This window comes from Paracoccidioides lutzii, assembly GCF_000150705.2.
Source record: "Paracoccidioides lutzii Pb01 unplaced genomic scaffold supercont2.14, whole genome shotgun sequence".
Taxonomy (NCBI): Eukaryota; Fungi; Ascomycota; class Eurotiomycetes; order Onygenales; family Ajellomycetaceae; genus Paracoccidioides; species Paracoccidioides lutzii.
In genome coordinates, this window is record NW_015440960.1 from 574,917 (window position 1) to 602,065 (window position 27,149).

General features: G+C 47.1%; 7 protein-coding genes across 7 annotated transcripts; 3 read left to right on the forward strand and 4 right to left on the reverse strand.

The window, feature by feature from the left end:
* Positions 1-808: 808 nt before the first annotated feature.
* PAAG_05447 (hypothetical protein) lies at positions 809-1,042 on the forward strand (the record flags this gene model as incomplete). Its single annotated transcript, XM_015845576.1, has 1 exon — positions 809-1,042. One exon carries the CDS (start codon positions 809-811, stop codon positions 1,040-1,042), a length of 234 nt encoding a protein of 77 aa, XP_015699802.1.
* A 3,904-nt stretch (positions 1,043-4,946) lies between these two features.
* Positions 4,947-8,779, reverse strand: PAAG_05449 (RAC-alpha serine/threonine-protein kinase; the record flags this gene model as incomplete). The annotated part of the gene is made up of 3 exons (XM_015845577.1): positions 4,947-6,721; positions 6,821-7,115; positions 7,181-8,779. 3 exons carry the CDS (start codon positions 8,777-8,779, stop codon positions 4,947-4,949), a joined length of 3,669 nt encoding a protein of 1,222 aa, XP_015699803.1.
* A 2,694-nt stretch (positions 8,780-11,473) lies between these two features.
* PAAG_12042 (hypothetical protein) lies at positions 11,474-11,773 on the reverse strand (the record flags this gene model as incomplete). The annotated part of the gene is made up of 1 exon (XM_015847585.1): positions 11,474-11,773. One exon carries the CDS (start codon positions 11,771-11,773, stop codon positions 11,474-11,476), a length of 300 nt encoding a protein of 99 aa, XP_015702810.1.
* A 1,142-nt stretch (positions 11,774-12,915) lies between these two features.
* PAAG_05451 (hypothetical protein) lies at positions 12,916-13,760 on the forward strand (the record flags this gene model as incomplete). The annotated part of the gene is made up of 2 exons (XM_015845578.1): positions 12,916-13,265; positions 13,439-13,760. The coding sequence occupies 2 exons, from the start codon at positions 12,916-12,918 to the stop codon at positions 13,758-13,760; spliced, it is 672 nt and encodes a 223-aa protein (XP_015699804.1).
* A 2,653-nt stretch (positions 13,761-16,413) lies between these two features.
* PAAG_05452 (ankyrin repeat protein) lies at positions 16,414-22,478 on the reverse strand (the record flags this gene model as incomplete). Its single annotated transcript, XM_002792677.2, has 8 exons — positions 16,414-17,597; positions 17,671-17,947; positions 18,015-18,326; positions 18,416-18,941; positions 19,057-21,062; positions 21,127-21,708; positions 21,776-21,911; positions 22,000-22,478. 8 exons carry the CDS (start codon positions 22,476-22,478, stop codon positions 16,414-16,416), a joined length of 5,502 nt encoding a protein of 1,833 aa, XP_002792723.1.
* A 305-nt stretch (positions 22,479-22,783) lies between these two features.
* PAAG_12043 (hypothetical protein) lies at positions 22,784-23,221 on the forward strand (the record flags this gene model as incomplete). Its single annotated transcript, XM_015847586.1, has 2 exons — positions 22,784-22,836; positions 22,924-23,221. 2 exons carry the CDS (start codon positions 22,784-22,786, stop codon positions 23,219-23,221), a joined length of 351 nt encoding a protein of 116 aa, XP_015702811.1.
* An 875-nt stretch (positions 23,222-24,096) lies between these two features.
* Positions 24,097-25,734, reverse strand: PAAG_05453 (hypothetical protein; the record flags this gene model as incomplete). Its single annotated transcript, XM_015845579.1, has 1 exon — positions 24,097-25,734. The coding sequence occupies one exon, from the start codon at positions 25,732-25,734 to the stop codon at positions 24,097-24,099; it is 1,638 nt and encodes a 545-aa protein (XP_015699805.1).
* Between the last annotated feature and the right edge of the window lie 1,415 nt (positions 25,735-27,149).

The following is a 27,149-nucleotide window of genomic DNA, read 5'->3' on the forward strand; positions in this document are numbered from 1 at the left end:
AGTAGAGGTTGCCGCGTTCAACAGTCAGTAACTAACCCAAGCTACAAGCGCTCCACACATCCGGGCTGATCGTCCGAGGTTATTCAGCTGGGGGCAGCTGCAAGGTCCTTTGGCGCAGGTCACCTGGTTCGGTTGTCCCCGGATGGGGGGAGGCAAACGGCCGGGTTGGCGTGTATTATCAGCAACCCCAGATCCCCACACGCCCTGTCCAACTTGTAACTTAATACAGAGTTAGGATGAACAAGAAGCAATGGACCGACCAGCTTGCAGGAAACCTCGCAGCTACGTCCCGAAACTCGCCGTGATGGCTGTTTTTAGCTCCCCAACATATGTTTTCGTTAGGGGGGGGGGGGGAAAATTTGGGGGGGCCCCCCCCCCCCCCCCCCCCCCCCCGCGCCGGGGGGTTTTCAAGATTCTGACCGTCCGGATAAATAGATGAAAAGCTGGATTGGGGGAAAACCTATTTAAGGGCCCGCTCTGCCTCCTTGGATATAGAGTCTGTCTCTAGAGGCATATTTTGAAAACTTCCGACTACTTCTGGAAGCATCTACAAGCGAAATAAAGTCCTCATATATACATACATATCGTTCATTTTGAAGGCAAATCTGACATCAAAACTTTCCCACGCGAGTTTTATCCGCCTGATACTTTGGCCGTCTTACTTCCACCCGTTTTTCCACCCCTTTTTACCTACCTTACCATCTTTCTATATCACCGCCTTTTTGAAGCCTCTGTTTTGTCAGTTCACTCGAAGAACACAAGCCACATCTGTTTCCGAATCCTCGTTTTACAATACGTCGTTCTCAACATGTATTTCCACACTGCAACGCAGAAATTCCTCATCCTCGTACCTCAAGAAAATCCAGCCCCCAAACTCCCAGCAGCGGATGCAGCACCACTGCTTATCAGTTCTCCTCAGTCTTCGCCCGATGACACAGAATCCCCGGCCAGCCCTTTGCCGCAAAAGACAACCCGTTCTCCCAGCACCAGCTCGACTTCATCGACTGATAGCAAAAGCGGCTTTTTGCGGTTAGGGGTTTAAATAGATTCGCTTCTTTTAAGTCATTGAAGGCGAAGAGATCCCCATTTCTGGTTGTTTGTTTACTCTTTCTAACGCCCCGCATCTACCCTTCCTAGACATGTATGCCATTCCGGACAAGTGGGACAATTAGTTCCTAGCCGCAGAAGGGCTTTCTGTAATTTTTGCCTTTCCGTTTTCCCGCTCTCCCGTTTTCCCGTTTACCTTTTACCTTTTTCCCTTCTAAAACTCTCTCGGTTTCTTTTAAGTTGGCGAGGTGAAGCCTGGCACGATATCCGTTTGACAGTGGGACCACCTTATGATTCGATCGTCAGATAACTCTAAAAATAAACTCTTGAAGTTAAAGAACATTGCATTCATTTTGCTCACTCATCCATTTCCTCTTGTATATCTCAACTTCCAATATTAAGACTGCAAGTTGAGAGCATTTGGCTCTCCATTCACCTGTATGAATGCCCAAATACGGAGTAGCAGGTGGGCTATTGTTAAACCTCACATTCTAATCTCTGGCGCAATTCTGGCTGCAGCAACAACGTCCACACAACTACGCCAAGCATCGCTCAGAATGGGTTGACGGAATAACTACGGATGAGATCTACATCTTATATCAGCGCCAAGATTAGCTTTTTCTTTTATTATTCAAGACCTCTGCAACGTTCGTTGATTCGAATGCAGCAAACAATGTAGTAGGGTGCTAAAAGAAAAAGAAGAGAGAGAGAGAGAGAGTAAGAAATACAGAATGAAGAGAATTAAATCGTTGTTTTCGGTTGACATCGGTCGATTGCCAAACACTCACACACGCTTCCGGATGACTGGCTGCTAATTCGTCTGGAGCAAGAAGAGAATAAAAAAATTAATCCGGCGCCTTATCTACCCTGGAATCAGCTCGTCAGCCATTTGCCGGCATGTATTCTTCCCCCCACCATGATCCCGCTGTCAACTGTCATTACTGCTTTTAGATTAAAAGCATCTATAGCCCCGGGGAATCTAGATCTTCCTCGTGCGTATAGAGTTCTAGGCTTAGATGGTTAAAAAACAATATATACTAATGCAGGAGCCAGAAGAGAAGCCGGATTTTCCTGCCAACACTTTGTAACCTGTTCTGTGCTACTTGCATGCAGATATTCCAGACTCAAGACACGGGATTTGCAGACTAGACACGCAGACTATTCCTGGAGCGGTGTTCAATTTTCATCTTTTACGCTTTTTACAGGTACCACAGAGCGCTGCAGTGGCGCGCCATTGAACGGCATAGATTTCAAGCCCAAGATCAGAAGCAGGCGGAGGCCAAAACATAAACAAAAGGTTTGCGGCGGGATTTTACCACCAGATCCTGTGACAAATGAGGCAAATCCATATCGAGTGCTTCATCTGACCATAATAACTAGTTAATGCAACAAATAGCTTAGTTATGCCCATATGGTTCCTTTTTTTTTTTTTTTTTTATTACCACTCCCATCCTAGAAATCATAGCATGGGTAGTAGGGTTTTGTTATCAGTGTATCACAGGGCAGGAAGAAGATCTTGGCTGCTTCAATAGCTAGCTAGCTCCGGACGAGTGAATCTATATTTTGCATTTTGTTGGAGATGCCGCCCCCTCCAATTGCAGCACAGAGCGTCTCACAAACACTAACAACACCGGCCCCCCCCTCTCGGTTGCTTGCCAAGTGAAAGACCTGCTCCGCAATAATCAGTCCATATTAGCCCCGTCCTTCCCTCGAGATCTCCGTTCCGCCACCAGTGCATTGCCCAGTACCAAAACAAGATCCGCAAATACTTTGATTCTCGAAAGAGCAAAGGAACATATCGTCCAATTGCAATCGCAGGCATGGGCGCATCACGGATGCATGCTGGCCTTGCGCTGCACTGCTTAGCATCGGCAACTATAGCGCGCGGGCGCCTCCCTCTCTCTGCAGGATGGAACGAGAGGTGGGATGGAGGGAACTGCAGGGCCAACGCCCCAAAAAGCCCTTCTTGGCTGTCCAATGTCAGAAGAGAACCCCATTGGCTAGGAAGGCTTATACACGTATGTCTCATTCTGTACCACATCGCGGACGGATTGCCTGGAACCGGAAATCCTTTGGTGACGGGGTGACGGTTGTGCAGGGCAGCGGTTTTCCCACCAGAAGAGCAGTCTTTGTGTTTTCCGGATGTTGCACATGGTCGCCTCAGTGGGTATTATTGGGCTGGTGAGAGGGCGCAGGAAGGATATTAGGTACCTTTTTTTTTTTTTATTCTTTCTTTTTCTTTCGGGGAATCCCTGAACATCCTGATTCATGCTCTCTTCGCATGTGTCTATTGGATGGACGTTCGAAACTGGTGTCATGTGATTTGAAAGAACGACTTTGAGCTTGCAATGAAAATCCACGGAACAACCGTGCAAAAGTATATTGCGTGAAATCAATTATTTCGTGATGAAGTTGCATGAGAGAGGGACTGGGGTGGAGAAGGGGTGAACCTATCAACCGTAAAAGAAAGGTGAGGAGGTCTCAAGCCATTTTTAACAAGTCACGACGAACATCTGAGAAAACAGAAATCGCTGGAGGAGTAAAATTAACCGGACATATATATTATACGTGTACTCCTCACACGGAACGAAAATATAGTATCTCAATTGCTTGGCTGTTGAATACAAGATAAATACGAAAAAGAAAAAAACCTGATATAATCTTCTCACATCTGCCACTTGCCTTGCCCTATTTACAGCGGGTGTCCAAAAACCAACAAAAAGTCAGATGACCGGGAGTTGATAATAAGTAATGAACAAAGAAAAGGAAGAAGGTTATTCATAGCTTTGCAGAACACATGAGAAGAAGTAGAAGTTAATCGCGGAAAGTGATAATGAATGGCACGAGGTGTTCATTAGTGGCCATGCCGGAGAATATTCCGAGTTGAGTGGTCAAGTAGTTGACATAAAGGAAAACCAATAATACTAAGTGGTTTGGATAAAGAGAAGAGACAATAAAAAAAAAATAAAATAAAAATAAAAAAGAAAAAAGAAAAGCTTGATTGATTTATCCAGTTAAGTGAAAAAAGAAGAATGAAATAAAATAGGAAAGTAATAACATTGACTAACAAAGGAAATAATAAGGAAACAAAAAGAAGTAAAAACAAACACATTGGATATTTATTGACACAATGTAAAAAGTGAAGAGCAACCAGTTAAGATGATGAAAAGCAGAAAAATGAGAAGGTAAAAACAGAAAACATACAGAACAGAAAATTCAAACCATCAGAGACGGAGTGACAAGGGAATTAAGAAATAATTAGGGGGAAAACAAGGAGTTAAAACCTCAAGGGGATTTGGCCTCTTTCGTGAAAATAGTGCAAGAGAGAGAGAGAGAGAGTTCAAACAATGCGCTTGAGGACGGGCAGGACCTGGGAATCCATGCCGAAGACAGGAATAAAGAAAAGGCCAAAACGAGCCCAAGGGAGGGGGGTGAATATAATTCATACCAGAGAAAAACAAGAAAAAAGGGATGTTATTGTGGTGGTACAAAGCAGGGTTGTGTGTTACTATGGACTTCTCTTGCTCCATGAACCAGAATAGACTCGTAAAGGGAACAAAGCAAATAGGATGATGAAGGGGATGGGAATGGATATGCGTCTGTCTTGGGAAGCGGGAAATGGGGAAGAACATCAACCTCCTTCCTATCGCCTGATGACCTATCAAACTCTTTTTTCATACCCCCATCAAGCTCAAACCACCTCTCTTATTGCCCTCCATATCGTTTCATCTTCCTGGTAGCAATTGCCGAAAATCTGCATGGCATTGATGTAAAAATCTTTCTTCAGACCGTCAGACAAGCTGAACAAGCTGGCCTGATCGCTTCACAAGTCCTAACTATAACCATAATATCCTTCGCCCATCCGAGGACAATCCCAGCAAAAACATCCCTCACCCCCCTCACTGATCACCGGCCCGATACTTCCCCCTCCTCCTAAAGAAGTCCATAACCCTCCTTGCCGCCCCCGAGCTCCCCGAATGATGCTCATGGCTCTTCTCATACTCATCGGCGAATCGCCGATTATTGTTCTGCAGCACACTGTGTCCTCCCTTCCCGCCAGAGCCAGACTGCGACTGTGATGGGAAACCACCCTCCTGGATCAACTGTCCGGAACCATTGTCATAATTTGGAATATACCTATCCGGGTAGCTGGGCATAAACTGCTCTGTGTTACTGGCGTTCTGCGACTCGGGTGATGATAGGAAGTATTGACCTCCTGTCGATGTGGCTGCAGGTGGTTGCGAAGAAGCGGAGTTGAGGTTTTGGTCGTTTTGGTAATAGTGGTCAGTGACTATGTGTTGGGATCCGTACGGGTTACTTTTGTCCCGGGGTTCGGAGTCAGCATGTAGGGCTGCAAACTGCTGGTCGATCTGATTGGAGTAGTTCATCATGTCTAGGTGGTCGTTGGTGTTGCCAAAAGATTGTTCGTCCGGGTGATGGACGGTATGTCCTGGGTTTTCGTGTTGAAATTGTGAAGGAGATTTGGCGGTTGATAGGCGCCTCTGTTGCTGCTGTTGACCTCCACTCCCCGGTGAGTGAAGGAAGTCATTGATCTGCGCCATAGGGGTCTCAGTAGTAGGAGACGTCTCCTTGCTAGAAGATGAAAATCCCTTCATGGAGAACGAAACAGGCAGGAGAGAGAATCTCCGTGGCCTAGCCATACTCTCCCTCGTAGGGTCAGTCTGTTTGCGGTGGAAGGGATACGAAATCGACCGACGCGAATCTATGGATGCTCGCGGCTCATCCGAGACGGTCGGTTCCTTCATGCTCGTTGGTGGGCAGCGTTTAGTTGGCTTTTGCTCCTGGTTAGATGACGATGATCGACCACCAAATATCGATCCAGACCTGCCGAATAATTTCTCCCCAATGCTATTAACGGTATTGGATCGCTTGTGGCCCTTGGCTGTACCCTCCTGTTGTTGCCCAGCGGCATAATCCTGGTTTGTGACTTGTTGAACAAGGGAATTTTCTGTGGGATGTTGAGTTATGGGAGGATTCATGGTGTAAGTTTTGCCAAGCTTAGGCTGCGCGAGACGGCCTTGAACATTTGTTGTTGCGACTGCAGGGGCTGCAGGTTGACTGTAAGAGCCTCTGGACGGCAGACGGCTGTCATATCTACCGGTAACTGTAGAAGCCATGGACCCGCCAGTGCGAGGCCTGTTCGTTTGCGACAACGCACCTTGAAGACCGGAATATGCACCAGTTAGGTCCGAGACCAATTGCGCTAGATTTCCAGACTGTGATTGAGGCATACCTTGAAGTCGTTCTGTTGTGTTTTGGTTTGTAGTAGTCGCGGGACTGGTTGGAGGATTCTTCGGTAATGGATTAGATCGTGAAGCGGTAGCAGCAGCACCCACTGAACTTGAACCAGGAGGCTCTCTACTAGATTCTGGTCGCGTGTGGGACGAAACTGGAGGCCCTGAAGCTGTCACCATAAACGAGGACGCAACAGTTGAGTCTCCACGAGCTGTCTGAGACTGAGGTGCCACGTATTCGACTTGCACCGTTCTCCTCTTTGCATCTCTGTGTTGTTTTGCCTTTTCATCATCCAGCGAGATTTTGGCCGCCTGATGGCTAAGGCTTCCCATCGGAGAAACATTGCTATGATGGTGGTGGCTTTTAGGTTCTCTTACAGATGCGCTGCGGGCAAGCGATGGAGTTTCTTGTTGGTCTTCTATTAGAAGAACATTTTAGTGATAAAACCTTTCGAAAGTGACGACCAAGAGCATGAGAGTCTCTTTTGTTTTGCTTGATCTGGAAATTAAGAACTCACCAGCAGGAACAGTGGTATTGGCAATATCAGCCACATTTGTAGTATTACTCGTAATATGAGAAATAATATGCGCATATTCCGAAAGCCAGCTATGCCGTGCGACTTCGAAGAGATCGGCCCGTTTTCGAGGATCTGGCACGAGGATGCGGCGTAATAAATCTCGCGCATGAGGTGTGACGTATTCGGGAAAAGTGAGTGGTGTAGTGACGATGTATTTGTAGAGCAGATTGATGTTATCACCCTCTGGGTTTGCAGGATCATCATCAAATGGAAGATAACCGGCAAGCATAGCATACTGAAACAACACAATGTTAGCACAGGCAAAACAAAGTGTAGTTGTATAGGGATATTCAATCGCACCAATATAACCCCACAACTCCAGACATCAACTTTACGCCCAGTGTACAATGAATCAGTAACGACCAGCTCTGGAGCCGCATAGCAGGGGCTGCCACAGCTAGTCTGCATTAGATCACCGCGCCTAAGGCCCTTCGCATTGGGCCGGTCTAGTTTCATCCTCCTCACGAAATCCCTATTGGTCAGATTATATTCAATTTCTTCACCCAGTTCATCGGACGGGTCGAACGTGTTTGCGAATCCAAAATCGGTAATGATGATATTCCGGTTGCGATCGAGCATTAAGTTCTCCAGCTTGAGATCGCGGTGAACAATTCCCTTCTTGTGCAAATAGCCTACGCCGGAAACTAGTTGGGCAAATAGGCGACGAGCAGGGTTGTCCTTTAGATACCGGTGGTTGAGGATGTAGTCGAACAATTCACCTCCAGACGCATACTCCAAAACAATGCCAATATGTCGGTCTGTCTCAGCCATCTCGTGTAGTCGCACAATATTTGGATGTGAGAGTTCTTTCAAAATCGAGATTTCGCGATAGATTTTCGGGAGGCGACTCGGGTTGTTTCCGAGACTCTCCCTTCGCAGCAACTTGATCGCAACTTGCACGCTACCGTCTTTTTTCCAGCCGAGTCTAACTTTTCCAAACTCACCTTCGCCAATGGTTTGACCAAGGACATAGTCACCAAACGTTGTCTCTTTCCGCCTTGAGGAATTTGAATAGTCATGCCGGCTTCGAGCCCCTCGTCCGCCATCATCAACACCCTCACTGCTAACAAGTCCCAATCCGGATACGGGTTCTCGGTCAGGTTGAGCTTCTGCCTGACGCTCCTTTTCCCGTGCAATATCCACTTGTGGATCTGTTACCACCATGCGATTAATCACCGAGCTTCCTTCCTTATGAATACCAGCTGGAATCGAAGTTGGGCCCATTGTAGCCTCAGAGCGACTCTCCATTGCGGGAGGAGGTGACATGTGGTCTCTGGGTTCTCGTGTGCTTGCAGCTCTTTGTGGACGTTCGGGTGAGTGTGGACCTTTGCGACGCGACTTGGCAGTTGCCGAGCCACCGTTATCTTTCATTCTCTCACGCGCATTTGTTTCACGAGTATGTTCTCGATCTCCGCGGTTCCGTCCGTTGTCTCCCTTTCGTTTGGAATGTTTAGAGTTGCTTACTCGCTCAGTGGAATTGTTCGCAGACTGGTTATTTGACGAGGTGCGACTCCGTTGGTTCGACGAGGTACGAGGAGGGGGAATCGGGGGAGACCCAGGGCCGTCGGACAAAGTGGGTGTAGGGCGGGGACGCGGATTGCTGGGTCCTTGAGCTGTAGGTGGAGTCGCCGGTGAAGGGGAAGCATGGGTCGAAGGGGGCAAGGCAAGGTGCTGGGGGGTATTCATTGTCGAGGTGACGGTAGATGGAGGAGAATAGAACTGGTCAGGGCTAACCGGTACGCTGGGGTGAGCAGCATTGTCGCCGTGCTGTCTACTTGAATGTCGTTGCCCAACTGGTGTTTGTTGGACTGGCGGCGGTCTGGAAGGTCCCGTTGGTGCATATTGGCTGGGTGACTGAGCGGTGCTATGCTGGGAAGCGATCTGCGTAGCAGACGACATGCCTTCCCTGAGAAAGAAAGCAGCCAGAAGATGGACAGTGGGGATTCAATCTTCCATGTACCAGCAGTCGATTTTGACTGGACCACAATCCAGCTGGCTTTCGCAATTGATTCTTACTCGAAAAAAAAAAAAATGAATGAGTGTTTGGGTGGTTCAAGCGATGAACATTTGTCCACAGAGACACCGCACACGCGATATTGGTTTACCCACTGCTACGGCGCACAAATCGCCAGCAGTCCAAAAGCATCTAATAGAAATTAATATACACAAGACAAAGCTTGCCTTCTCTCGATGGATTCTTGAGCGAATTGATATCGCAAGATCAGTTGACAATTGGTAGTGTGAGTGGTGGGTTGTGTTGTTTATGGTGTCGGGGGTTGAGCTGGCAGAAGACGCGAAGGGGGTCCAGCTGCACACGGTTGGAGGGGTTTAGAAACCTGATGCGAGTCAAACGACGTAGATTGGCTGAGTTGCAGGACAAAACAAGGGCGCGCCTTTTGCGCTTTGAAGAAACAAAAAGAAGGAAAGGCGGCTAGCAACGCGTGTTTTGTGCGGTGTGTTTCTGCTTGACCGTTGACCGACAACAAGAGACCGCCGCAACCAGACAAAAGAAGTTGTTGAAAATCTGTTTGCTGCTGTTTGGTGCGTGTGCGCCCGGGGCAAACGTGCCTTCCGCCGCGGATGTGCTACTTCCACTCCCGATTTGTTGGGCGCGGCTTTGCAGTATTAGGATTAAGGTGCAGCAGGAACAAGAGTATTTCGGTGTATAGCAATAGCAGTATGTAGCGTAGTGGCAGTGGCAGTGGGAGCGGGGATCTGTAGTAGGGAGTGGTGAGGAGTTGCCGCAGCAAGCATCAGCATCAGCAGCAGCAGTGGCTACAGAACGGCGTGTCGTGGACCCAGCGCGAAATCAGCGGCAGACAATTGATGGATGTTGAGTGTTGTTGATCGATGGTATGCGGGTGGAGCCGCTGACTGATGTGATGGGAGTGAACGGATCAGGATGTATGGAAGGAGGGGCAAGGCCGGGACGGGAGGGGACGAGACGAGACGAGACGATGGAATAAATTAAGTAAACGGGTTCAACGACGCGGACGTGACGATTGGAATCCAGCGACCAGCTTCTTGGAGGAGCGAGGGATTGTCGAATGTACGATTGGATGTCCAGTCGACCAAAACGGCATGATCGACAGAAGGACCAAGGGTAGAGAGAGCAAGAGGCGTATGGATTAAAAAAAGAGTGGGGGGGATAGATCTAGTGAAGCCGACCGGGCGGCCTGGTCTTGAGGGGAGGTTTGCTTTAAATAATTGACACACCTAGGGTGGAAGAAAAGGAGTGAGAGTGGTGGGAGAGAAGGGATGAGAGGGAATGAAAGCGTTGGGGGAGGTTGGTGGGGGGGTGGGTTAAGGGAGAGATTGGGAGAGAAAGAAAAAGGAGAAAGAGGAGGAGAAGAGGAGAGGTGAAACGAGGGTGGAGAAGAGAGAGACGAGGAGTGAGATGGGAGAGGGAGAGGGGGAGGGGGAGAGAGAGAAGGGAGGGAGGGAGAGGAGAGGGAGAGGAGAGGGAGAGGAGGGAGTGGTGGGAAAAGTGGAGGAGGCTTAGTGTTGCGGAATTGAGGAATTGAAATGAGGGAATGAGAAGACTGAGAACAAACAACAGAGCGGACAGGCAGGCTAATGAGGACTAGCACAGAGGGGATTCAACCAAGCAACGACCTAGTAAGAAACTAACTGTGGATACCACACGAGAGAGAACGCGAGAGAGAGAGAGAGAGAGAGAGAGAGAGAGAGAGAGAGAGAGAGAGAGAGAGAGAAGAGATATGAGATTGAAGGGATGAACCGAGTTGAGGATATCATTATCTGGTTCAGGTTAATGTCTGATGTATGAGAGTGACATGGCAGACTAAAGTAGTTATTAACTAATAATAATTAAGCAGTCAACTGGTTAGTTAGTTAACCGGTTGATGATAATAACACTTTTATCAACAGTTCAATAATAGCAAATATCTAACGAGGCCAGCGACCGCATCTACAACCGTGTCCAGAGCACAACCACCCATCAATTGCAATCTGACGTTCTTCTTATTATTACTCTCAATGGATCCAAAGTTTAGAGCCAGGGGAAATAACTCGCGACCAACTGGTGAAAACTAAATAAGTTAGTTAACTGCTCAGTAACTAACTAGTTGGTTAACTAGTTATTGATACATTAAATAATGTTCTCAGTTACAGCCACCCCGATCTGGTTCTAGCGTCCTTTATGTTCTCTTGCTGCTTTTGATGGGTCTCCCGGCCTGGGGAGTTCCGCCCATCCACTCTCTCAATCGTCTTGATGGTTTTCACTTTTCTTTCCGCTTCCTCCCACTTCACTTTTGTTTTCCACTCGGGAATCTACTTGGGATAATTCACCTGGAGTTCTCCCCAAGCTCACCCGCCCGTTACCCTCCATGCTCCCCCTCCCCAGCGGAGTCAAATCCCGTGTCGCTGAGGCCGCCTCTCATTTACACACACGCTGCACTGCCGACGTCATCCTAGCTTCTGGCCTCCTGCGCTGGCTTTTTCAACCAGTCATCTCCTCAGTCAATCCCTTCAAAGTGACGAGAATCCCGCAAAAGTTCCTAAGCTCTGTCAATTCCTGCTCATATCTTTACTTTAACTCTTTTGACAGCTGTGCCGAATGATCCCGTCAGTCCCTCAAAGAGTTTTGAGCTCTGTGGGCCATTTGGGTTTTGTCTTCCAAGCAACCTCAACCCTTTCTATGCAATCTGCAATGGCAGGTCGATGGATGTCGGGGACTTGTCTCCAGTGCTCAGGGAGTTGACTGATTTCAGCTTTAATGCGGCCCTTTATCTGACGCAGGCACGGACGCCATGTCTGACACAGGCTACGTCCCTTGTACTTTCGCGTAACCATTTCGTGGTGCATTTTTCTGAAAGTGCTCGCAAAGTCTTGCCATTCGTTAACCACACCTTTCAGATGCTCCTTTATCTCCATATAACGAATCTCACAGAGCCCTTCAAACTTCTCATTCAGTTTATGGCGACGTTTGATATTCCGGTATTCTTAGCTAACCGCTTGACTCTCCCTCTGGGCGACGACGGCGGCTTAGAGGAGGCTTTTCAATGTTGCAGGTGACTTTATATTCCGGAATTTAGGTACTCTTGGCTCGTCGGTGGAGGCGGTAAATCAGCCTGTCCTTGCTAATATATATATATATGCATGGGCTTCGTTCCTAAGGTCCCACGCCGTGGAAAATTATCACGGAGAGGCATGAATTGCTGTCAGGAACAAATTAGACCCGCGTTGCGAGCATCACCGCGGTAGCAACCAGTCTATTCTTGTCAGCGAAGCCTGTTCATACACAAAACGAAAGTATGGCTATATGTGAGGAATCCTGGCATGCAAGCTTGGGGACGGAGGATAGGAACGGTTCAAATAGAGAGAGGGTGGGGTTTTTATTTATTTATTATTTTATATCCCAGACATGGGTTAAAGGCAAAATTCATCCCTTCACCTGACCTCTCGATGGAACTGCTCTCCTCTGCACTCATCTCCAGCTGACAGATTGGAAATCGAATCCGACGGTCTCCCAAACTCCTCTCCCACATGCTCAGAACAGCTGTATCGCCATCAAAAGCAAATCCCACAAGCTGCCTAGACCTTTGCCAAGAACCTCCTTCACTGCCACTCCAGAGAGTTTAATAAAAGAAGCCCCCCGCCTGAAAATCACCGCTCGCGTAGCTAGTTACCTATTTGAGGTTCAAGGACTTGGGTTATCTCTTAACATTCTTATCCTCACCATAACGTTACAAATCAACAATGTCTCCCTAGCTTCAACCTCCCTATCTCAAATCTTTCAACCTTCATGCTTTACTCGGTTCTACTAGTTATCGAATTCCAAGTCTAGTCTTGATGAAAATCTGCTTCCGGTCGTGTACCAAGTCCTTAGGGCGTTTCTCTCCACTCTTTCATGTCACATAAATGCCTAGCCTAATTTTTCACAGCCTATATAGTTCTAGTCAAAGTGTTACCGATATATGCATGCTGAAGGCCTGATTTGTGTTGTCAAAGTGTCTTGGAACTTTGGGGCAAAAAAAAAAAAAAAAAGAAAAAAGAAAAAAAAAGAAAAAAACCATATGCCTCATCCAAACCAGGGTTCTCCCCCGGCTGGCTGCTTTGCCCTTGCAGTCGTTTTCAAGCAGGGAGACCAAACGAGAGCCGGAGATGTAGGACAAGGAGTATGGATGCCCGCTGAGTTTTGCAATTGCTGTCTCTCACCGGCATACGCCCTTGTACACCAACTCCCAATTGGCGCACGGGAACTGATAGACATCATCTTTGCCGCCGCTGCTTCCTCTCTCAAGGACCCACACATCTCCCTCTCGCCCTTTGACCACAATCCAAATGTACTGCGGTGGTCAGCAACTCGTAGATGTAGGAATCTTCCATCGATGCAATCTGTTCTAGTTGAATCACCCAATGTCATGTGCGATTAGCCCTCGTGCTTCAACGAATAGAATATTTTTTTTATTATTTTATTTTTATTTTTATTTTTTTTTTTGTTGGAGGCGCTGAAAAGTGTCATGAAATCACGAGGGGTATGGTGTGGTGGTTCTTGAGAATGATCCAGGCCCAATGCAACGCGCTTGGTGTTGTTAGCAAAACTGTTTATTCCCAACCGACCGGCAGCCTCATGCCCCTTCAAACTCCGCTGCCAGTCTCAGGGTCTGGCGGCGGCGGCGGTGGGTTGCGGAACACAGACGCCTGCTTTCCCTTTCCCTTGGACCATCTGGGAATCTCGGCAAGTCGCTGCTCATCGCTGTTAACCGGGCCTGAAATGGCCAACTTCAGTGCCAGCTCCGGTAAAAGCGGCCCCGCTCGCTGCCTGATCGGGGAGGTGGTCCGTGCGGGCACCCCCGGACGATACGACGACGATACATACATACATACATACGGCCTAAAGCAGCACCGGAAGATGTGAACAGCGCATGGATTGTTGTAGTTACGGGCAAACTCTCTGTCAAACGACACATGACCTCACTATGTTAGTTCCCACTTCCTCTTCCTTGTATATATATATATATTAAGGCAGTCGAATGAAGAAAAGGAAGAGACCCTAATGATTGGTATGCCCCGCCCCGTCTTGGGCCGCGCTCTGGCATAGATGATGTGATGATGTATGTAGGTTGATGGGATAAGAACTAAATCATCCACAGCGATTGGCAGAGCTGGGATCCTCGGCGATGCAACCAAAACAATCGACAAAGCAGTCAATGACAGCGTGGCACTGTGGCAAAAGAAAAAGAGAAGAAAAAGAAAAAAAGAAAAAAAGAAAAAAAGAAAAGAAGAAAAAAAGAACGATCACTCAGACTCGACGGCTTACTTTCTACCTTCGCGCTAGGAGCACTTAGCCTTTACTAGCAAGCCATACCTAACATTCCTATCAATTCTTGTTTGGATTTTGAAACTTTCAAGGAGCTTTGGGGGGATTTAAATCGGTAAATAAATAAGTAACCAAACTGCTCTTGTTTTGGGAGAGGATCTCTATTAATAGCAAGCGGCGCCTTTCGTACATAGCTGCATACTGCATGCCCGGATATTGCCACAACGATCAACCTTGCAGCACAAAATTTAGAAGCGTTGAGAGCAAATGTTAACACTAAAGCAAAAAAGGAAGAAAGCGAATCATCAGCCTGCCAATATCTGAAACTGATTGAATAAAATGGCAGTTCTAGTCTATCAATGCCTCACATATGTATATATATATATATATATACATCGATCCACTCGATATAGGTGCTTCAATGCCTGGAACAAAGGCATGATCTGATGGGATCAACATGCATGGCATAGCATAGTTGCCGTTCCGTGAGCCAGAATGAGATCTTCTGCAGACCCTATCCTGGGGTGTTTCATTATGAAACCCTCCAAACGAATCCTCAAGAAAAAGAAAAGAAAAAAATCCCACGATTGCACGGAGAAACGTTTCTCGCGCGCTTGCAACCAGAAATGCTACCCTGCCAATCTCATTTATTTTTTTCTTTTACAAAACGCCAGAATCCAATTGTCAGAGACAGGAGAGGGGGAGTAAAGCGTGCATTGACATTGGCCGGGTTGGACATCATTTTTTAATCTGGAGATCTTGGAACTAGTCAATTCGAAAACGACGGTTAATTTAATAAGGTTGGTTTCTACCATTTAGGTATGAAGCTATCTCGAGAGCTGCACAGAGATTAGTCACCCTTCAAAGCTGCAAAAGACCTTCAAGCCTGGTAGTTATGCTACAGACACACAAAAGGTAAAAAGCAAAAGTAAAAAAGAAAATGAAACACAAAAGAAATTGAACATTTCGATGAACGCAGGTTCCTTTAAAACTCAAATCTGATGTTTACCATTTTGCTCCGGCTCAGACGGGCTGCTTTCATCTCTTGGGTTGTTCTAGTTAGTTAGCTACCAGGCGGTTTCTGTCGTTCGTTCGAATTTAACCCATTATGAGATTTGAGCCCGCAATAACTCGTCACGGATGCATGACTCCCGCTGGCGTCTTTTACGGATTTTAAATTAATGAAGTTCCCATCATTTTGACATGGTTTCACTGCCTCTCGGGTGGGAAAAACTAACCAATTAGTGAGTGAGTCGTCAAACAGGTGGGAGTGCACATCTTACATCCTCATGGCTAGTCGGTTGATGAATATACGTCTTGATGTTTGCTGTCAATGGAGTGTGCAATGCAATCAGACATCGAGCCGCAAGGGATTAAGGAATTGGTTTTTCGGGAAGTGTGTAAGTGATGGGGTTAAACCCGGGAGAGCTGGACAAGAGTGTGAGCTGAGTCCAATAGAAGTTTACAGAATATAGTTATATGGCGCATCAATAGAAAAGACATGCTTTGCATGCTTTGCTTTGATGCATGTTGCTGTGTCTCAAATAGTTAACTACTACAGCCCATTTTATTTTCCATTCCAGGGAGTTTTCAACAGCGCGGTTCCTAGAATTCATATCATGTATTGTAGTTATACCCTCTCCATTCCATTCAGTTGTCAAGGATAACCGGTTATTTTGGTAGTTGCTCTCCGATTATCATGAAATGCTCTGTATGATCTTTTCATTGTAGTTGTCTCAGAGCAAGTCCAGCACAGGAAGAGAAAAGAAACCAGCAGTTGAAATAGCAATGGAGGGCCATGGAGGCGCTAATCTTTTCTCGGCCCGAAGCTCAAGCTGGGACTGCGCGGTAACTCTATGCCTCCGTACATAGCTGAACATGCAACATATCATGTGCAGTTGTAGAACACAAGTGGATCGAATGAGATACAATCAGATCTCCATTGAAACCCTTGAATCTCCCAAAAGATTCACTTCGTCGCAGTGGGATAGAGCATTGGGGTATTTCCGAACTCTCTGGCAATCTCCATTGGGGAATGGTAATATCCTCCTCGCCTTCAAAGCGGGATTGTATTAACCGTCCTTAGATGAAAGGATAACAACAAGGGGGTGTAAAGAGCTTGTAAATGAAGGAAACGAACAGAAAAGAGGCCAGCAAAAGTATCCTCTTATCAAATTAAACTATATGCATAAACCTGAATATAAGTTATATCTTGATGCGAACATCAATATCATTTAGTACATTTTGCAGCTTACTCATTATCTTCGTCCTCATCACTGTCACTGCTATCATCACCACTAGTTCCATTTCCCCTCCGCAACCTGGTCTTTTCCTCCTCTTCCAAAATCGCTGTCACCTCAAAAGACTGCTCGTCCAGCGTTGACATCCATGCCTTTACCTCGTCAGTCATCGTAACCCTATCGCGGTCCCCTTCCTCAGCATCGCCATCCACATCTGTGAACGGATGAACCGCACCCATTTTCTGCTGGATAGCCGACACACGCCTCACCAGCTCGTTCGCATCCTGCAAGCTGACGAGGATCCTCTTCTTGTCTGATTTCGCTGAAGCATTGCGCAGCAACTGCACGATTTTACTTTGGCTGCACTTCTTCCACGAAATGGTTGGTTCATCATCTATCGAATCAAAGGTGCTGAACGGGCTGGACTTGAACTTGGTGTCTGGTCTGTAAGGATCATTAAGATTTTGGTAAATAATAGGAGTTCCTCCGTAGTACCTGTAATTTTCGCGGTTGATTTTCAAGGTTGTAGCGTTAAGGGTTTGGATTAGGTAACTTATGAGCTTGTTCTCCGCAATCTCTAAGGGAGTGATTCCTGTGGCGTTTTCCAGATTGGCAAGACTGGAATCCCTCTTTAACATAACTCGAAGATACTCGATGTTCTGAATTCTGGTAACTTGATGAATTGGATAGTTTCCTTCTTCGTCAAGGATATAGAGCTCCTTTCCGCCAGTAATGTCCAGTATTGCTTCCAGCGTATCTGTCGTGATCTTGTGCGACTTTTGAAGCCACTCTGACAATGGACTCCGCCTACCCCATTCGACATAACTTAGTGATCTTGCAGACTGTAAACGAGATCTTTGTACTGCAAGGGTTGAGAGGACTCCAGGATCTAAGATACCACTCAGCACCCTAACGATTTCAGCAGAGTGATTGGCGGAGGAAGGACGTGAAACGAGAATGTAATGAAGCATGTTACGGCCATCATTGTCCCGAGCGGTTTGGTCTGCTCCAGCCTCAACAAGGGCCCTGGCGGCCATAATCCTCTGACCAGCAAATGCCAGATGCAGTGGTGTGAGACCATCAGCATTCCTCGTGTGCAAGGAGTCTGGAAACCGTTGGAGGATGAAGTGAACGAGAGAATTGCCAAGTTCCTCAGTTGGTGCGGCCATTACAGCACAGTGGAGAGCCAAATTTCCTGATGGCGGTTGTTAGTTCATGAACGGTGATTCTCATAGAAGAGGAAGGGAAAGAACAACTGCGTAACTCACGTCGAGCACCCAGCCAGGATGTTATCATCGCCTCAAATCCACTCTCTTCTTGGAAAAGGGGCGCCAGGCGACTGTCGTCTCTGAAAGTGTGTAGAAATTCCCTATACTTCTTTTCGGGCTCATCGCTAAGGAACCACTTAACAGACTCAAGATTCTTCAACGTAATGGCGAGCAAAAGAAGTGAGTCGGAGCTTTGTAACGAGCGTCCATAAGGGTATACGTTTTCGGTCGCCCAATCTTCACGTTTCCTCCCGTACACAGAGAGGCCTCGATAATACTTGGGGGTTATTTGTTAGGAAAGTTGCGCTCATTTAGCTGACAATTAACCATGGCCAATTACATACCTTATGTTTAGTTTTCAATTTGACACCAGCTTCCTCCATCAGAGCCTGAAATGGCAATCCAATCCCCGTTTTCGACATGAAAAAACCTAACATCTCGGTTTTGCCATTCTTCACAGCTAGTTTGAATATATCAAAGCTAACCGTGATAAACTTGTGACAGTCACCGTCGTTAGATTTACTCTTGATAAGGTAGTGTGTTTGCTGCTCGACTAAAAATTTGACTGCTGCCATGTCATTTTGCCGGACAGCAAACTCGAGTAGAGACATGCCCTGGATTGCGAAAGATGCCTTCATAGTTTGTGTGGCCCAATACTGTAGACAACGAGGCGAGAAGGTCAGTATAACAAAAGATCCAAAACAATTTATGAAATTAAAAGCAGGCTAAAAGCATGACTGCTTACAGTATGATCCCGAGTCCAGCTCCCTACAATGTTGGACAAGCGTTTGCGTTCGCTTTTCTCAAATTCCGTATCTCCACCTCCCAGGAATAGAGACATATCTCGGCTTCGAGTGAGAAGGTAAAAGGGGGAAGTCGTGTATTTACCGGCGTTCATGGTATCTCGAACATCATCCATGGTTTGCTGGTCGTTAACAACGTTGAAACGCACACCGACCCCATCATTATCCGAGTCATCATCAGTTTCGCCGCTGGAACTGTAATCATTAACGTTAGAGTCAACAACAACTTCGTATACTTTACGGCTTGACTTTTTGGTATCTGGTTGGACTTGTTGAGCCTCAACATCTTGAAGAATGGACCTAGCCAGCTCGAAGTGGCCCCGAGCCACAGCAATAGCGAATGGGTCAAAGAGCCGCACTTTGTGCATTGCCGTAAGCTGAAGCGACGATGACGATTTATTCGGAGCCTGTGGCTCGGTGGTAAGTTGCTTGACTCTCGCGAGATCACCATCCCATGCGGCTTGGAACCTGTTTTCCAATAATTAGAGAGTAAACGACATCATAGAGTGATAGTATGGGAGGGCAGAACCACATGAAGGAAGGGAGAGGAGAAAAAAAGAAGGGAAGAAGGAGATAAACCTACAGTGGAAGATACTGTTTCGTATCCAGATCTCCAACATCTTGATCTGTAAAGGTATAATCGATTTCAAACTTCTTCAATGTTGTTTCATCAAGAACTAAAGGCATTCCGTCCCTCCCATGTTGAACATGAGCAGTGCCATCACGTGTAGGGTGCAATTCTGCAAAGGTTTTGCCACCTTTTTCTTTCAAGGCTTGTTCGACTTTCTCTAGAGCCTCGATTTCACGTTTGATCCAGTCAGCCTTCCGCTTCTCTTGTTGTTCAGCTTTCGTAAATCTTTCGCTGTTCAACTCATTTTCGATTATCTCAACTGCAATTTTGGCCATGGCGAGCTCCTTCTGGACGAAGGAATATTCAAATGTCCCTTCCACCAGACCATCCAAATAAACCGCGTCCGATTCAAACTCTGCATTTAGAGATGTGATGGGTTTACTGCGATGCTGAATCAATGGCTTCAGGAAATCCTTTCGCGCGCCAATAACATCAAGAACAGTCCGACCATTGTTAGAGCTTCCAAAATCTGAATCAAGTAATGCGTACGTATCTGTCGTCATTGCGTTAGGATCTGCCCCGGCATCCAAGAGCTTTCCGACCACCACAGGTGTTGCAAATTCAGCCGCTTTAACAATCGGTTGAACCATACAAGCCTCAACCTTCATAATCTTTCCCTGGCGAGCCCAAAAACGTCGGTGACGTTCAGTGGGCACGGATAGAGTGCCGCCGTTGTCCAATAATTTTTCAATCATAGCAATGCCCTTGTGCCTAACCGCTGTCGTCAAAGGTAGTATAGCTCTAGGTCGCCAATCAGTAGTGACAGTCGGGTGATTTATTGCAAGGTGGGCAGCGGGTCCGTCGAATTTGAAAATCGTGTCAAGAAGTCGATATTCTCCAACCATTACAAGAGAATGAAACGCTGTCAGATGTTGCATATCGGCTTGTGTGGAAGAAGCGCCAAGCTCTAGGAGGGTCTGTAATAGAGCCTTGGATACCTTGAAAGGGTGGTGCATTGCAAGGAGCATGGAAAAGAGCACATGAGATTGACTGTACTCCTTCTTTACGAACGGCTGGCTTACATCAACACCAAATTCCGTGGCAAGGCAGTTGACAATATCGACATGGCCATTTAGAATAGCCACATGAAGCGGACTAAGTGGGATATCCCACGAAACAACACCGAGATTATCGTAAAAATTAGGCTCATCTTCCTCGTCGTTCTGTTCTTCCATGGTGACCTTTGAGGGGTCGGTAACAACGACCATTGACCCTTGAGTGGCGGCATAGGGGGACTGTGTGCCGGTTCTCACCATTGAAATGTCGTCAAACTCTCCTTCACCTTCCTCCTCATCGTCGCCATCTGAGGCGGATTCGATATCATGTCCAGCAGTTTCTGGATTTTTATTTGATTTTTCCAGATATTCCACCTGATTTGCCTCGCTTTTCCGAAGAATGGCTCGCAAGATTCTCACATCCCCGCGAGCAGCAGCAAGATGAAGGGAGGTGAATCCGCCAGCGACGCGGCTCACAAGCCGGGCCCCGCGGTTGACGAGGCATTGTACGATTTCGGGGGTGCCGCACATTATTGCTAGATGCAAAGGCATGCGCCCAGTGTAGTCTCGCTGGTTTACATTGAAGTTTTCCTGCGTGCAACACTTTTGAACGTGGGCAATATCTCCCTCCACAATGGCTTTACAGAGACTTTCTGTGTCGTTGACGTACGCGAATTCAGTCCAATCTGAATCCGTTGTAGGATTGAAGCTCCCGATTGTTTGTCTTCCAGGATCATTTTTCATAAATTGGACTTTGCCTGACACGTATTTTTTACCCTCCTGCTCTGAGATGTCCTTCTCCTCGTCTGTAAGCGGAACAGGGCAAAACCCACAGCAATCGTCGATGACGTGCTCTACGCTACCGAAAAACGCAGGGTGCCTATGCAAATCCACAGAACGATCCTTAGGCTTGTTCCACTCAGCATTTAGGAGTAAATCCTTCTTGTAGATTAATTTCTCGATCTGTTAAGAAAGGGATATCAGTGACAAGGCCCCTTGTCAAAAACGTACATGAAAGAAAAAATACCTTCTTGGGGGTGTATTTTGGCCCATACGGAATGGTGAATGTGTGGTAGTTAGAAACATCCTCTTGCTCAACCCATTCTGCAACATCTTCCGGTTGGACTTCTTTCAGGTTTGCTCTGTTGCGATAATAGATCATCCCACCGGCTGGAGGAGGTCTGTCTCGGGCTGCACGGCGCTGTTCAATGTACTTTTCCCTCCCAGCTTGGGTAGGAAATTTCTCCATAACTATGAGTCGGGCGAGGCCAACAATATGATTAAAGCTTCTTTCGAAGATTGTCGGATCAATCTTGGAACGGTCCAGGGCCGGCCAGTGCACCTCAAATCCGCGGTGGGCATATTTGGCAAGGCGGTTTTCATACGAAGGAGAACGCCGGGTGAGGTCGATGGAGTTCGTCTGAGTAGCAAAAGCTGCGATTGCCCGGGGACTGGCCCAAACCTGCGAGCCATCAAATGCGGTGCAGGCACAATCGACATCGAAGCCTGTCAAAATTTCCGAGACGCTTTTATAGAGCCTGAGAACTATCTGGACATGGCGAACTGGATATTTTGAGACAATTGTCAGGGCATTTTTGGATCGAATGACCTGTTTCTGCTGTTAGATATCTTCCATAATAAATAAGAATCTTATGATTGAAATTAATTTTACGTACGCTGACTTCCTCCAAAATATTGTTGCGGACGCATGTCTCAATCTGTTTGATTTTCTCGATAGCCTGTTCTTCGTTAAGCCCATAGAGGAACAGATCGACGTCGGAGGAAGGTGCAATTTTTTCGTGGTAGTATTCTCTGTTAAAAGATCAGAAAAACGCAGTAATCCTCAAAAGGGCATGTCTAAGGTCTATCCACAGATGGCCAAATAATTTCGTTAACATACCTCTGGGCCTTCCGGGAGGAACTGTACTTGTCAGGAACAGGCAACAGGCACGTAGTCACAGCACTTCCAGACGCAACAACATTGCTCCAGTCCATGTCAACCAAGGATAACTCCGAAAACAGTCTGAAATTATCCATGAACTGATTGAACGTCGGAACAATGGCAGGGCCGCCATTCTCTTTCCGTGCTCTGTGAATCAGTGGAAGAATATACTTTTCAGCGTCCGCTGGGCTTTCGTTAAGAAGATCCCGCGCTTTCACCTTAAGGCGTTCGGCTTGACCGTTATAAACGGGGAGAACACTGAGATGAGGGTCCTCAAGGATTTTATCGTCAGGCTCTTGGGCAAAAACCTCACGGAGCTTATACTCATAGGCTTTGAACGGAGCCATCGCACTGCCGGTAAGAACTTCATCACGACTATATTTATCCAGATAGGCTATGAAGTCGTTCAGCGGCACTGGGATAGACGGTAACTCCATGCTTACGGGGGGCGAACACAATATGTCAAATTTCACGAGATCAAAAACTAAGGCGGGAAAAGGGTTTCGGGGACTATTGCTGTCAGAACGAAGTGCTTGGGCAAGAAGACTGTTGCTCAAAGGCCTACAACAATTATAAAAACCGAAAACAACCACGGAATCAGGCTGCCTTTTGAAGTTCACTCAATTGAGTTTGGAAATACGAGACTTTTGAAATGAACAGGCCCCAGTAGGCAACAACCCAGCGCTAACCATCTGTGGTCGAGGGACAAATTAATTAGTCTGAAACGTTGCATAAAATCATAATGGCAACATTGCCAGCAGAAGAGCCGACTTGGGGCTGGCGCCGATTTCCCAAGTATGTCCCATATATGTGCCACTGAGCTCTGTGGTCGAGATGCACGAAAGCGAGGATGACAGATGTGACATGGCTGCCTCCCCCTAGCGAGCATGAAGGGGGTTTCGGGGTCGCGCTGATTTTTCTAGCCCGCAGTTTAATTTCTCCTTTAACTGTAGGGGTTGAAGTTAACAAGGGATCCAAGGAGCCGCCAGACAGCATATCCACTTCCACCTTGACGACAAAAGAGCTGGCGACCACCTCGCTTCATTTTCATTTCCATCGTGTTACTAACTCATGTGGAGCGGTCGTCCAGTTTGACACCCCAAAAGAGTTGAAACCTATTATTCAAGCTTGTCATCGCTGGAACGAGGCCCTCAGCAAGGCAAACAGACAGGAACAATAGAAAGGATATGTCTAGACTGCCCATCCCAACCTGACGGCCTGACCTGGGAACAGGCGATAACTAACTGGCGTTGAAAGAAAGTTTCAAGGTTCCGAGATCTTGTAACAGTTAACTTAACTGCCTACTCGGGACTAGGTAGATTTTGGGGTTGGGGTTGAATTAAGCTTATTTAAATGCATAACTAATCCTGCCGCGGGAAATACGATTGCCAATTAACGTACGGCAGTCACAACCTCTCACGGGCCCAGATGGAATATTTGTGCCCGAAGGGGAAATAGATATACAACTTGGAAACGAAAAATACCTTTTAAATATGTAAAAATACAAACGCTGGCCGGTGACAGACCAGGCTCTGGGACAGTTAAAGAGCACGAAGAAGGTGGAGTATAAATTCAACCCTGATAGCACCACAACACAGATTTCTACCGTGCAGGTATTCCAGGGAAAGGTGTATCTTCTATTAGTTATGCCAATTGCTGCCGTTCCAATATCAAGACACTAATTACAGCAAGCGCCAAAAACGCGGGAAAATATCAAAAAAAAAAAAATAAAATAAAATAAAATGAAATAAAATAAAATAAAAAATAAAAAATAAAAAATAAAAAACAAAAAATAACCCAAATGGAAAGAGCGCGGAATGCAGAAAACAAAAGTCCCCAGGAATCATTCGAAGTACAGCAAGGATCGTGTATCGAAAAAATAAGACCCCCAAAGAGATGTCGCAAACGTCGGAAAAATTAAGATGAAGAAAACTAAAAGAATAAAAAAAAGGAGGTAAGTAAATCAAAGGTCATGAGAAAAAATTAACCAAAAAAAAAAAAAAAAAAAAAAAACCCTTTTTCTGCCCCTACCCGCCCTCAAACTTTTTAACAGTATTAAGTGTTTGATTGCTTGCCATTACGCAATGGCGTGCCGCCCAGCGAGCGCCCAGTCTGCACACCATAGGCAGGTGGTGGGGTAGGAGCGGGGGACGGACCACGAGGATGGTGAGGAGGGTTGACAGCTGTTAAGCCAGATAGGCTTTGGCTACTCCCCGACCCCATGCGGGAGGGAGGAGGTGGAGGCTGCTGCCCAAACATCCCAGGATCATCGCCGCTGACGACAATTTGCTGTCCATCCTTCATGCGACCTACTACCATTCCCTTCGCAACGGATCTGAGAACGGCCTTGCGAGACACGCCCGCAGCATCAATGTAGACCAGGCCGACATTTTTCACCCCGCCAGCTAGGTTGGCGGTGACTCTGCCAGCCTCTTCGCCGTAGCGGTGGCCAACGACTGTGGTTGCGGCATATTGTCCGGAATGCAGGAGATTTTTGGCGCTCTGGTCGATACCGTCTGCGATTGTCGAGAAGGCGATGAGGGACTTATTCAGGATGCCGGGCTTGTAGTCGTAGATTGGCTGGCCATTTTCATCGTAGCCTCTTGGTTTTGAACCTAGGTTCTTGCCCGCGACGGAGGCACCCAAGTTCTGCGCTATCTTGGTTACCGTACCAACAGTTTTGGATGAGAGTCCCGCGGCGCTGGTGGAGATTGTATTGATCCTCCTGATCCGTGCGTGGGTCGTTGGTTTGAATGTCATGGGTTTGGCATTGGGCTTTGTTTTCTGGGTGAAGGTGTTTGCGCCGGATTGCAGTGACTTGCCGATAAACGCAGAACCTGCAACCAACAGGCGCGAGGCGGTGGCAGATGTCTGAACAATGGTGGACTTTGCATAGGCCGGGTGTCTCGCGGTGTGCAGATATTCTTCAGACATATTCTGAACTCTGATCTTGTTACCTTGTCCCTCGGAGGGGAGCTGGATTTCAACTGGATCTATTTTTTGCAGCTCTGGTTGGCAAAAATTATTACCAGAATTGTGTAGGGTGAGATTGGACATACTCTTGGAGCCGTGTTTCACATCTGCAGCCTCCACGACGTTGAAGCCATCTGTCAACTCTCCAACCACGCTTCCATTCTCCTCGTCAACCAGCACGATTTGACCGGACTTGGGTTTCACCGTCTCATTCTTGTTGTCACTCCCGGTTCCAACGTATCCTTCACCAGGAGCATATGTGGCAGGGTTATATGTAGCAAAGTTTGGGGGGGAAGACCGCTCGAGGAAGGCCGTACACTGAGCGAGAATAGTTTCAAAGGTGTCCACGTCCTCCTGGGACACTTCATCTGGACCATTGCCGATTGGAGGAAATTGGATACGCGTGAATGCCCCAGCTTCGGGTCCCAGATCCCAGCGTGGGATGAGGTAGCTGTCGGGTGGCTGGTGGTATATCTGAGTTGTTGCGGGTAAAGGCAGATCCAACTCGGGGGGGAGGTGCAGATGGAGGTAGAAGTCGTCTTCTGGAGGCTGGGAGGCTAATTCGGGATCCGTAGACGGGCATGAGGTTGGGACCATCAAAAGAGAGAGGGTTTGAGGGCCTGATGGGGTGAGTTCCGACTCCTCTCCATTTTGAATATGGAACGCTCGGATATTGTTGATGCTGAAAAACAGACGAGGATCGTAAGGTCCCCCAGACATTCTCGCGATCTAGAGTTGGCAAACTGAGTGTATCACTGAGTATTCAACAGATGTCAGTACGGATAATGGTTTATTGCGACACAATTCTCTTGCTCTCTGCATTTTTGAGAGGCGACATACGTAACCCAGACGACAGAGAGAAGTAAGACTGGTATTTCAACCGCAGTTCCGGTTGCTGTGAGAGGAAACCTTTGAAACCGAAGATGTAAGATAATCAAACCCAGCCGCACAAGGCCAGTGATAGGACTTCAAATTCCCAAAAAGAAAGAAAAATGAGATCGCAAGATAAAAAGGGCGGGAGACTGAAAGAATTATATCGCTCCTGACTGAGAAAGAAAGAGGGGGGGGGTGGTTGGTTTGTTTTTAGTAGTATGGAGGGGCATCAGCCACAAATCGCCGGGTACGGGGTACGCAACCCTGGTGTTGGCGCTTGGGACACTCCAATATGGTACTACCAGGGCTCTAGAGTCGACGATTGGCCAGCAGCTGGGAAGTTGCGTTGTTGAGGGCGGGATCTTTTTCACGGCGTCAAGTGGGCTTGGCGCAGGTTTATTGGCAGGACAGCGTGCAAGGGGATGACGTCACCGACACCCAATCGGAAAGTCCCTCGAATGCACTGCCACGGTTATGTGGCTGGTGAGACTCTCATATCAACTGCCCCCCATCATGTATGTAATTGCCGTGCAACAAGCCTTTCGTATGCAGCACGCAAGCGTTAATCACATGCAACATCGCTGAAAGCTCATCCTTTAACATCTCTCGTGACAGTTTAAGAGAGAAAGAGGAATTTTAAGGGTATTAATTTAATTGTTATAAATAGCTTAAGAATCTCTTTATATTATACAATTGTTCGGTTGACTAGTTAAAACTCAAAGTGAGAGATAATACCATGCAGCAGCTTGGGACGTTTCTTCGAAAACTGACCTTCTCCGGAAGCTTTGTAGAAGATTCGACTGCCCTATTGTTGTTGACACATTGACAAATATGAACACATCACATGGAAGAGAAAGAAGTGGGCCAGAGAGGTGGCGGATTACGTTTAGAGGAGACGAATACGCTGGTGATGCAAGCTGGTCTTGCAGGGCGTTGAATTCGTCCAGATAAGCAGATTTGTCTCTTGATTCAAAGTCTAGGCGCTGGTATACCCTCAAGAGGAAGCTTTCCATGCACACAGCTATGTTACGAGCCTATTCCGCTTTATCTTCCCATAGTTATAGTTCAATGAGAGGGTACTCATCCGAGTCGGTTGTGATCGACACTTGAACAGCATCGACGAAGGCCAATTAATACGGCTTCACTTTCTCTGCTATCCTGTTCAGATCGACTGGATAATTTTGATGGCTTTTGCGCTGCGTGTCAAGTTCCAAGTAAGTAGTTTAAAGCTGCGCTGCAAACACAAGTTCCTTCCGCAAATA